The sequence below is a fragment of the Protopterus annectens genome, chromosome 2.part2 (assembly GCF_019279795.1).
Source record: "Protopterus annectens isolate FY-2018-M chromosome 2.part2, PAN1.0, whole genome shotgun sequence".
NCBI lineage: Eukaryota > Metazoa > Chordata > Ceratodontiformes > Protopteridae > Protopterus > Protopterus annectens.
Window position 1 is genome coordinate 926,861,922 of NC_056730.1, and position 12,624 is coordinate 926,874,545.

Sequence of the window (12,624 nt, forward strand, 5' to 3'; positions counted from 1 at the left end):
AACACCCCCCCCCCCAGCCTATCTGGGAAACATCCGTGTTCACTGTGGCTACCAGAGAAGGGGGAAAAATTAGACCCATCATTACTTGGTCGGAATGAAGCCACCAACGAAGGACTTTTCTGCAGGACTCCGTCAGGGTTATGAGATGGGTCATTGGCAGTTCCTGCAAGGACACTGGGTGAAAAGCATCCACTGGGGGATTCTCATGTGTAGCCTTGCTACAGAAATCACCAGTATTACTGCTGCCATTGTCCCTAGTACTTTCAGGATTGTCCTTGCTTATATTTTTGCCTTGTAAAGAAGATCCAGGGTCTGTAGTCTAAGAGACTGAAGTCTGTCTGAAGGCAACCTGACTATCATGGTTTCTGTGTTTATTTCTATGCCTATAAAGACAATATGTTTTGATGGCAATATGGCAGACGTTTAATCATTTACTGAAATCCCCAGCTGGGCACATAGTTTCAGGGTAGTGTCTCTTGCCTGAATAAGTAGGTGCTTGGTGGTGGTGGTGGTGGTTAGGAACCAGTCGTCTAGGTATGGAAACACCTGTAATCCTAGATGCCTCAAGTGAGCCGTAACTACTGTCATGCATTTGGTAAACACTCTGGGGGCTGTAGTGAGGCCAAAGGACACAGCTCGAAATTGGTAATGATTGGCTCCCAGCTGAAAGTGCAGATGACTCCTGGATGTCTGTCCATCTTTATATTGTAGTACGCATCCTGGAGGTCTATAGAGCACATCCAATTGTCTTTCCCTAAAAGGGAATTACTAACTGAAGCGTGACCATTCGGAACTTTGTCTTTTTTTACTGACTTGTTTAGTTTGCTGAGATCCAATATGGGTCTCCAGTCCCCTGTCTTTTTTGGAACTAAAAAGAACCTTGAGTAAGTTTCGAATCTTATTTGGTCTGCCGGGACTGGCTGGATGACTCTTTTTTGTAGAAACGTTTGAATTACTAAGGTTGCTTGTTCCCTGTGACTGGGTGGAACACCCGGGATTCTCTTTATCTTTGGTGGCACTGAAAAGGGGATTGTGTAGCCCCCGGATATAATACTTCGCACCCACTTATCTTTTGTTATGTCTAGCCAGGCTTGTGGGTGCAAAGACAAGTGTCCCCCAACTGCCTCCAGAGAGGGACAGTTGGGCTTTCTTTCAGGAGCGCTGATAGGGTTTGCCGAAGAAGGATTCTTGGTCGCCCTGGTTCTGCGGACCCCCTCTGCCGCGTGGGCAGTGTCTTCCATTATTACCTCCTCCTCTGCACCTGAAGGAAGGCTCACCCTGAGTGATCTGAAAGACCCTTTGGGATTTCTGGAACCATATTTTCCCAACCTTTTGACTCTTGGGATAGGGTCTAGAAAGAGTGGAAAAATGGACTCCCATGGCAGAGAGAGTTTTCCCTTTTTGTTCACACCGGGTAAGCATTTCTTTGACTTTGGGCTCAAACAAGGACGAGCCATCAAAAGGGGTACTGACAAAGGATGACTTAAAGGGTTCTGCAAATTTACATAAGCGTATCCAGGAATGACATCTGAGGGCAATTCCGGAACCTGCTGACCTACTCACTCCATTGGCTGCATAGGATACCAGATGGACGGATGAGTTAACCACTGAATTGAGGGTAGCAACCTGGGAGGATACTTTATCTGCTGCCCCTGAAGCTACTGTACCCTGGAGAGCATCTCCAAGCTCCTTCAGGAGATTTCTCTGCAGTCTCGTGAAATGCGTAAGGTAGTTCAGCGACCTAAGGGTAAAGGCCACTGATGAAAACATGTGCTTGCCATACCTGTCCATCATCCGTGACTCCTTTTTTGGGGGATGGACATATGTCAAAGTTTCTGACAACTCCTTTTTAGTGGCTGCCATCACCACCATGGCATCCACAGGTACTCCTTTGGTCAAAGAGGTTTTATCCATTGGCACAGTAATGAATTTGTTAGGCCTCCTGGGGATGGGTTTCACTGAATCTGGAGTCTCCCACACCTTTTGACAAACTAAATCCATGAGCTCGTCGAAAGGTGGAGATACCCAGGTGGATGAAGGTAGAGATCCAAAAGCCTTCAGGTATACGGACTCCTCATCAGAAGGGTTGATGGGATATCAGCCAGCTCTCTGTTTTAGGATCTCTAGGATGTCTGCAAAGGAGACATCTTCAGAGGGTGACCTTGCAGACCCTTCTGACTCCTCGAGGTCCATATCTGATGTAACTGACTCATCCTGGGAGTCAATATGCTTCCCCTTGCATAGTTTCTTCCGAGGGACCTCCTGAGTGGGACTCTCCGGGGAGGTTTCAGAAGACAAGGTCTCACCCAGTGGAGGTTCCTAAGGCTTAGGGTCTCTATGCTTTTGTGGAATCGCCGTGCGGGGAGAGACGCCAGAGCTTTTGGGGGTGGAATGGTTGGATCTGGTAGTTAGGATGTCTTTGGTGACACAGCTCTCCTCATGGCTGCGAAGGCCCCCTCCCATGCTACGAGAGAACTTGCTCTGAGGAATCGGTCAATGCTCCCGGAACCATGGAGGGTGGCTCCAAAGCCAAGGTAGGAGCTAAGCTCACCTGAGCCAGAGCCCCAACAGGCAAATTCAGAACTGAAAAAGCTTTGGTTTGACTGTCCTTCCCAGACCCAACTGGCGAGTGTCAGCCCCTAGACATCTCAGATGGTACCGAAGCAGTCAGAGAGGTTGGCACTGAAGAAGCCAAAATGGTTCTCAGTCCCGATGGTTCCACTACTACGAGTTCTAAACATTCCAGCTCCAAAACCACCGCTGGGGTCGGAGGAGGAACGGAAATCAGGAGACCGTTTCCAGTCGGCTCTGAACTTCTTGGAGTCGGATTCGATAAAAGTCTGGCCAGCGCCAGTGTCTTAAGCAATCTCTGCACCAACTGATTCATATCATCATCTGACAGCCTTCTGGAGGATTGAGAGGATGGTGCTGATAATGTAGACTGTAATATGGGAGACCTAAGAATCGGAGATATCGGCTCCAATACCAGGAAGCAGCTCTGAACTTGAACTGCTCTCGGTTCCGATAAGGGTGGAGCTGAGGCAGTAGGTCTTGTTGAGTCAGATTTTTGAGTTTCTGTGGAAGACATTCTAGGAAGCTTAGTGGATAGCTCCAATGTGCTTTAAGTAGAGGAAGTAGACCTTTTTGAACTTTTTTCACCAACTGAAGTAGATTTTGGTGGACTTTGACCCTATTCCATGGCTTCTTGAAAAGAAGATTTTATCATGCCCCGCAGAATCAATTTGTTTTTTCTTTTTTGGAGGACCCTAGGACTAAATGCATGACAAATCGAGCAAGGTTCTTGTAAGTGGAGTCGACCCAGACAGTAGACACACTCCAAATGTCCATCAGTAAGTGACATTTTCTGGGAGCATTACGGCATTTTTTTAAAACCTGAAGGTTTCTGCTCCTTCTGTTATGGCATTATGTACTCGCGCACACTCAGTAAGAAACCCTGTAATTAAAATGGGTTATAGGCCCTCTAACTTAAACAAGCCTTCGGAGAATCACACTCTTACACAAAGGCAATAACAAGATAGGAAACTCTTATTTGTAAAGATTTACCACAAAGATATTTCAACTATTTATTACCTGAATAACCACACACTATTAAATATATCTATATATGAAAAGGCACACCAACAACTATTCTAATCTAAAAATCAAAAAACACTGCAAACAATTACTTGTAAAGGTTTACCACAGAACTATTTCAACTATCTATTGCCTAAATAACCACATGATTATATCTATCTATATACAAGAAGGCACACCAAACAACTATTCTAATCTAAATATAAAAAAACAATGCAAACTTTAGCTGGAATAGGGATTATAAAGGCCAAAAGAAAGTCGGCCTGACACACACACTAAATTAACTACTAAATCCAGCAAAAAGGATTCCAAAACTCAGAAATGCGAAATCGCTTAGCCAGAGCTGGTAAACGATCTGATCTGTTTCAGCGGCAAACAAGATCTGGGGATGGCACTAGAGCATCATGCGATAGGGATGGAGCCATGAGCTGGTTTGAGACCTTGAGCTTTAGTAAGTGGCCAAGTCAGAACCGAGGATCAGTTCCAAACCCATCAGTAAAGACTGAAGACAGGATAGGACAACTTCACATCAAGGGTTTGGAGTCAAGAAAACCATGGGTCATAAAACGTAATTTGTGTACTTCAAAGAAGCAGCTGGCTAGATTTGCAAAAGGGAGCTGTTACTAATATGCAGACAGTTAACTGATCAAGTAAACTGACAACCAACTGCTCTAATGTGTGTGAAAGAAAGCAAATTAATCTGACACAATGCAATTACACCTGTTTTGTATAGGAAAGGAAATGATATAATCTAATGATCCTGGGTTTCCATGAGAGCACGAACAGCAAAAAGTAATATACATATTTGGATTCAAACCAGGGAACAGTTTGTCTTGCCTTTGCTTTTGTTACATCTGCGAAGGTTTGGTTTTGAATTCTGCATGGTATGATTTTTGCTAACTTAGAATAGTTAGGAACGGTGCTTTTATAGTAAGAGACAGCCAGGATGCTTATCTAGCTGCCGATCAGATATTTTCCTGTAATTATTTCATTTAAATAAAGTCTTACTCACTTCTAAAGATCTTGGGGTATTTATTATTTATTGTTATTTATCTGAAAAGGGGGCTACTGAGCACTCAGATCGGCAAACTTGGGGTATCCCCTTCTACTTTAGCCAAACTGATTGAGCATACTACTAGTGAAAGATACTATACTATCTTAATTTATATTTTTCTAAATCAACAGTGGCAGGTAACCAACATATATCCAGGGTTCTTGCAGTACTATCATGCCTAGAAGAAAGCTAGGAGAAGTTACAAAATTCTGCCAGCCTTATGTGGGAAGTGTGCACATGTGATGGAAATTAATTTGTTAGAAAAGGCAATTATTTGTTGGGGCACTAGAACACACTGTGTTTCACAGAGACAGTGGTGAGAATGGGGGCCTGGGATGCTAGGGTAAAGGCTCAGCTCGGAAAGTGATGTGTGTAGTCCTACTGCAGGTTTGGATGTTCAAACCCCATACCCAGTACAGCACTGGATATTCCACCTTTAGATTCTTAGGATCAAGCTGTGTATGATGAACTAGTTACTGAATTAGAATTGTGTATACTTTTCTAATTTAATCTATTTGATACCAGCGATTTGACTCAAGAGACCATCCCTCTGGACCGAACGGTGCAGTGAATCCCAAAACCAAGGCCCTTGTTATTCACATACTTGTGTGGTAAATGGTAAACTGGTTGGCAGGGGTGACATTCAAACCCCTATCAGTGCTACAAATCCCATGTCAGATTGAGGAAATTGATATCATCTGTGACAACCTTCTCAACTAGTGTTTATCTGAAAGGGCATCAGAAATTAGCACAGTATCCTGGCTGTGGCCTGAACAGTGACCTGTACATCAGCAAGAATACCTTTCTATTTCTTGAAATGATTTCTCTCTGGATGCATCTCAGCAATTTGCTTGCTTTCGCTACTGCCTGCTTAGGAATATTTGTCATTTGATCACTGCCTGATTTACAGAAGAATGCTTGAGTAAAAATGACTGGCAGAATCATGTAGCATCTAAAATTTATACCATATTTGTATATGTAACTATTGCAAGAGGCTGTGCTTCCTGCATCTCGCTCCCTACTTGTATTTACAATATGGAACTACAACCCAGCTAAACCTCATAGAAAGATAAGAAAATTAACAACTTTACATTTCAACACGTAGTGAATCAAACAAAACTCTCTCTTTTTTCAGCCTGGGCCTGACTGCACACTTCTGCAGTGAACAGGACACCTTCAGCTTTCTTTGTCTTAAGGGGAATAGTTTGTCATCTATCAGCTACATAAGTTTTAAGGTTCTTGGCTCCTATGTGCAAGACCTTGTACTCTGCAGGAGTAACTGCCACTTTCCTGCCCATCTAGTTGTTCAACAGAGTTCTCTCTCTCTAGGCTTTTCCAAATCTTTCCTCAAATTTAGTGACATCCACAAATAAGCTGATCACAGTAACGTTGGTGACATGTCACAAATATCCCAAATAGTAACAGACCCAAGACTAATCCTTATGGGACTCCTCTAGTCACTGTTTGGTCTCCTGAAAGTGTCCCTTTTTAGCATCACGTTCTTCTTATACTTACCCATTTCATGAGCATGATGGCTTGGTGATCAGTTTTCTGCTTCACAACCCCAGTGTCCAAACATCAACCCTGACATCCAGTCACCGTCTGCATGGAGTTTAAATGTTCTCATTATGTCTGCATAGGTTTTCCTAAAGTACTCATTTCCTCCAAACTCACAAAAACATTTTGATTGACTGGCTGTACTGAACTGCCCATACATATAATGCATTTACTCTTGCCCTTGTAGACTGGGTTGTAGCTAAAAGAGTCAAGAAAGGTAAGTTAACTAAGCAAGCTAACAGATTAAACCTGAATGTTGTCTCCCTTGACTTCATACCGCCTAGGTTTCCAATAGTTTGTGAGGGGGAAAAAACTTTGCTAAACTGGAGATACACCATATCCATCAGGTTTTCCCTGATATTTCCAATGTCACTCAGTGTCACCAAGTACAGTAACTATAGGTCTTTCATAGAAATGTCACTGTAACAGTAAATCATAGTCTTTTGATTTACTCACCTTCTGTGTACCATTTTACAGAAAGTCTTTATTAGCAGTGACTGTATTCCCATGAGGAACAGTGCAGGTCTCGCTCCAGCAAAAAGTATTGATGCAGGTGGTGCAACACTTGAAGATGCTTCAAGAAAGAAAAGGGCAATAGCTCACATAGTTCAGTGGGAAGAAAGCATGCCAGCTGAGTTAACTGTGCTCCTAACCTGCACTTTCCATTTCAGAAATATTTTCAAAGTGCAGAAACACTCACCTTTGGATAATTTGAATTGGATGGGCCACCAGTCTGCTTTACCTCTCACATCCACAAACTAGTTGTTCATTATTCGCAAAGTTAGACAAGACATGCAGATGTACCAGCCTGGCGAACTTGTTATGTACTTCTGTCACGCAAATGATTCTCTGGCCAAGTTGGCGTTTACCACCACCGGCTAGCATTCAAAATACTGGGTATATGCTAACCCATTCTCAAGTGTCTCCACTTCCCTTTTGTAAACTGGTTTTCTGACAGAGATAGTCCTGGCCAGCCTATGTGCCATGTCGTTTAAACATGTCCCTTCATATTGATGCTGGTTCTTATTTTCTGACGGGTTTGCAGCCTGAGATGGTGAGGCACCTGACTGGCTGACACAAACACCCTTGGACTGGAGGCTATTGTGATCCAGAAAGCAGAAATGCTGCAATTCAGTAAGGTGCAGGACAACATTCAGCATCTTCATCTGCACATGACTGCTTAAGCCCACAAGATATAAAACCATAACATGTTCTAGGAAAAGATCATACTATTGCAAGTAGTAAAGCATTAATCTAATGAATGAATTTATACATGATACCCATGAATAAAAAATACACATTTTCAGAATTGTGCAACGTGTGCAATTATCTTCTACATTTTAGCAAAACAGTTATCAAAAAGATGGTGTAATTTCACTCTAAAAATTAAATACTTGGGTTTTTATGAGAAATGCCATAGTGGAAGAGCAGCTTGTACTACTGCCTGTGATGCTATGAGAAATGCCATAGTGGAAGAGCAGCTTGTACTACTGCCTGCGATGCTTGGCTCTCTGGTTCGGTTCACAGCTTGTCTGCCTCTTGCACAAGAATTTGCACATCCTCCTTGTACATACATGGGTTTTCATCTAGTTTCCTCCCGTATCCAAAAGATAAGCTGTAAATGATATGGAGGTCCACTAAAGTGCACATAACTGTGCATACTACGAGGGAGCATGTTCATCTATCCCATGACAGGCAGTCATCCTGCTTGAGATTAGGTTCTCTGCATTGGGCCTACCAAGTGATGGGACACCGTCAGATTACCATGCAACCTTCAGTTTAGATTAAATGGGCAATCAGAGCGAATAAATGAAAAAGTTATTTTGAAAGAGATGTGGCAGAGAACTGATTCAGCACACTTTTGTATAGTAATGCCTGTATTATTGTTACTAGATGTTGTAGAAAGCAAAAGCACTGACTGTGTCTTCATATGCAGAGACAGAGATTGCTCAACTGACAAACGGAAACAAAGGAAAGAAAATCATGCCTAGATGCTTCTCAGACAAGTGAAACACATCATATTCTGTACAGTTCCTGCAAAATGAGCCATGTACTTAAATCTACATTATGGACAGAGCAAGGCTTGTCCCTGAAGCTCTAGAGATTGACACTGATTTAAGCAATCACAAGTGTGAAACTGCCCAGTTTTTTCCCTTTGGAAGGTCAAACTGTCACTGTAAGTGGCAATACACAACCTCAGAGAAGCACGGTGTGTGTGTGTGTGTGTGTGTGTGTGTGTGTGTGTGTGTGTGTATACGGGGTTCAAGGGGACGTACTCCTGTAACAACATTCTTTGCATACTTTGTGTCTCAAATGATTCACTCATTTATTGTCACAATTGTGTGAGATATTCACAAATTAGTTGACAGCTTGTCAGTGAGAGACACCGTCATATTATCATTCATAGTTCATTACTTACTAATGTAGATTTGGAACAAAGTGCCAGAAAATGCATACTTATTTGAGCCTAGCTTAACATGCACCACTGACATGGATTTAGGACAAAGCAGATTACTTCTGTTTAAAAAAGTAAAAATCTACTTTTGAATACTTAAAAAAGCAACTCACACTCCGCCTGCTCAGAGGTGATGTGTGCCTGACATACAAGGCCATGTCCAACCAGGAATTGATGGACATGCTCTATCTCAAAAGATCAAAATCCATAAGGACCACGAGAGCCAAAGATTTAAACCTCAGTACAAACATGAATAGAACATGCTGGAGGGACAGACTCATAACTCAGAGGCTTCCCATACTCTGGAACAAAATCCCAGTCCATGTTAGGCAGAGCCCCTCAGTGACTCTCTTCAAGAGAAATCTTGACGAGTGGATGGGAGATCGTAGGTTTACCCCGGGAGTCACCCCTGTATCGCTACTTAACAGAGGCACAGTAAACTAATTTTAATAAGTAAGGGGGTCTTCAATGTGTCACTACTAGACAAAGGCACAGTATTCTAAATTTATTCTATACACCTTAGTACCACTACATGGGGTGGCGAAAGCCACATCTCTAGGGCTAGCTTGCAAATGCCTCAGGGCAGATAGCCTAGAACTAAACTATGAAACTATGTGTCGGGGTTGGCATAATGGTTGAGCTGTTTACCAAACAGACACACAGTGCTAAGTTTGATTCTCAACTCGGATAACTGGCAAGGCCTAAAATGGCCCACAACAGCAGTTAGCCTGGTACTTACCTATGAAACTATAAACATGAAGTCACTTAATGTCAATTACCATTTTACTAAGGCTTTTTTTTTTATCTTGTAGGACCTCCCTTCCTGTTCCACAACTACTTGAACCAAAATATTCCCTTTCATTTTTCAAACATTGAAAACAGTATTGGTATTAAAAAAAACAGAAACATAAAAAGAAATAAAATTATGTGGGCAAGAGGAAAAAAAAATATCACAATCCAAGACTTAAAGGAGTAATGCTAAAAACTCTCAATGAAAGAGTTATGGAGACAAAATTCATAAACAAGTTGTGTATTATGCAATGGCAAGTTGCATGTTCAGTAGTAATGCACAGGGTATGGGAAATTCAGAGACACACACTGCTCAGGAGTGCAGTGGCCATTTACGACATCTATAATGGCAGTATGTATATGAATTTATGCAATCAGATAAGGCAATAATTATTTATGAATTTGTCGACCTGGGTACAGCATTCATGCAGGTGGGCCACTTTCAGGCTCTGTCTGGGCGTTAGAAGCTACAGGCAGCAAAAAAACAAATCAATATGTATTTCAAAGATTAGACACACTGCACAAGGGATACAAATACAAGTCAACACGCAACAGAAACAATGCAAAAAGGAGACATAAAGCAATACTGTAACAGAACAATATTTACAAATATAAGAAGTGAAAATGGCAGAATCCATGAATGTATCTGCAGCAGATTTTACATCTTGCTGCACAACTCTATGAAATTTCAGGCTGCATATCAGTAAAATGCTACCAGTGGCAGCAGTCTGTGCTTAGCAGCACTTACTTAATTTTGCTGCAGCTCTCAACAAGGACAGTGTACATTCTGTCAGCCACAGGGACCTGGATCTACTGTTCAATGGATGCAAGCAGCAGATCAGCCATAATAGTGTTCACTGATTTGTGTGTTGTAGGTAATGTAGGATATGTTTTGAAACCAGGCTGATGATCCCCAACCACAGACCCCAGGACCAAGGCACAGATGACTCACACCGCTCTATCACAGACACTGATCATCAAACCTGTGCTTGGACAAATGCTACTTGGATACACCTAGTGGTGTACTGCAATAACATATTCATTATCTGTACCATGCTATACGACATGGTATGAAAGCAGTTACAATTTGGGATCATCATAGTACTGCTGGACAGACCAGGGTAGTAGCAAACAAAACATTAGAAGAAGATGCGAGGCAGACACAGGCACAATATACAGTGGCAGTGACAAAGAGACAGCACCTAGTTAATAACTATGGGCCATCACATGGGCAACACAGACTTAAATATAATATATTAACTCATTCAATCCCGAGTAACATGAGGCAAATTACTCCCCTTGCTTTCTGAAATCTCTTATGACAACAAAACACTTCCTATGAAATTTTCTAACAAATCTTCTATGGAGACTGTACTTCATATTATCTGCAATATCTCAAATATGATGATACTTACAAAAAAAAGAAAAATATGAAAGATGTCCTCTTGACAATGGGCTGTGTTATGGCCTTAATATCAAGAGTCTATCTGATGACACTGAATGTATACTACAGATTCATTAAACAAAAACTGTATTTTATTTGCCAAAAATAAGCAGCTTTATAGTCAAACAAACAGTAATATTTATTTAAGCTTGCAACACGGACCCAATATAGTACTGAGTCAACTGTTTGTTCAAGTGCTGTCCACTGATGTATGACAAGAGTGTGTAACTCACTTGTGTTTCGTGATATAGAAATCAATGCAAATTATGTGTGCCATATTATCACAACATTTCAAATCAACAGTACCAATCTGCAGAATGACACGTTAGATGCAACTATGAGTGGCAAAACTGTGTGCCACGCCACAATGCTGTATATAAGCTGGCCACACTTGTTTGCCTGCAGATCACATAGCTTTTACAATATTAATGCAGTTATGAAAATACTAGTAATACTCATGTCAAGGCAAATATATATAATCTCTGGAAAGCTTCAGTTCTTTACTAACACTCACTGCTTACATATGCCAACCCCAAAAACAGCAGCATCACACTCCAGTTTACATTAGCAATGTGAATATGAAAAATATGTAACATTATTAATAACGTTTGCAAAACTTTCTTAAATAATTAAAAAGTCCTGCACATCCCACAGCGAATGTTTCACCGTGAATGCCATCCAAATCATGTCACTTTTGAGGGTCCATCTTGCTCTTTAATGCAAGACCTACCTTTAAAATCTTGATATCACTATACTGTTATTATTAATAACGTATCTAAAACAAATAGTTGAATTTCTGGATGCATTTACCTTGCACAACTTAATTTAGTGTCTTTTTCCCCCTCACACCCGCTATTTTATAGACCCCCAAACGTGGCATTATCACCCTCCATATTTGCATTATTAATGCAAATATGGAAAATTTTATTTTATTTTTTTTGTTGAACAGGAAATCCTGACTGGGCGTGCACCCTTTTTCAGCAAAAACCCGAGGAGCTCCACACAGTTTACAATCCTGACTGGACGTGTACCCCTTTTTCAGCAAAAACCCGAGGAGCTCCACACAGTTTACAATAAAATGGTAAGGTTGCAAAGTAAACAGTCATGGTATAAAAACAAATTACAGCAGATTGTGACAAATTTTAAAAATAGTGTCATATACAGACATTATATTTCAGGTCAAGCAAATATGACAGAATTTTCCTTATAATTTATGCATGTCTGAGTAAAACCAGTACTATCACCAGACTTATTTGTGAGTGCATACAAGGCAATCTCTGACCCTGCTTTACTGGAAATGCTGCATATCCGTAAGTCAAATAGTACATGGGTTACTCGCTCTAAAGACCTTAACCTGGTATGTGACATTAATACAATCTGCTGGAGGGACAGATTTGCCTCCCAGAGGTTACCACACCTTTGGAACAGAGTCCCACTTCATGTCAAACAGAGTACCTCTTTGGCCCTTTCGTATTGTTTCTTGACATAGAAATTTCTTTTTTTGGAGCACTTAATTCTTTCTTGGTTTTATTCTTTTTCTTGGATTATTAAACCGATTAATTTATATTCAATGTTTCTGTGGAGTCTGTATTCCTTTTTGCTGCTGCTGCAAGGTTTTGAGTCTTTTTGAAGTTTGTTGCTTTGTGGTTTCCAGTTTGCCTTTTGCCAGAATGAATTTGTGTTGGAGAATCCAGAGATGTCGTAACTGTACAAGATAGGTTAGTGTTCTAG

The 12,624-nt window shown here is 41.3% G+C and overlaps 1 protein-coding gene across 4 annotated transcripts in view; it reads right to left on the minus strand.

Annotated features, from left to right (window-relative positions):
* Positions 1–12,624, minus strand: part of SSBP2 (single stranded DNA binding protein 2) — a 1,934,337-nt gene that overhangs the window by 141,831 nt on the left and 1,779,882 nt on the right. Inside the window, exon 13 of one of the 4 annotated variants that reach the window (XM_044064245.1) lies at positions 12,435–12,598. The exons of the other annotated variants lie outside the window; for them this stretch is intronic. Coding sequence (XP_043920180.1) covers positions 12,450–12,598 — 149 coding nt within the window. The 3' untranslated portion in view covers positions 12,435–12,449. Of the gene's footprint in view, positions 1–12,434; positions 12,599–12,624 lie in introns of those variants that run through there. 4 annotated transcript variants of the gene reach the window in all.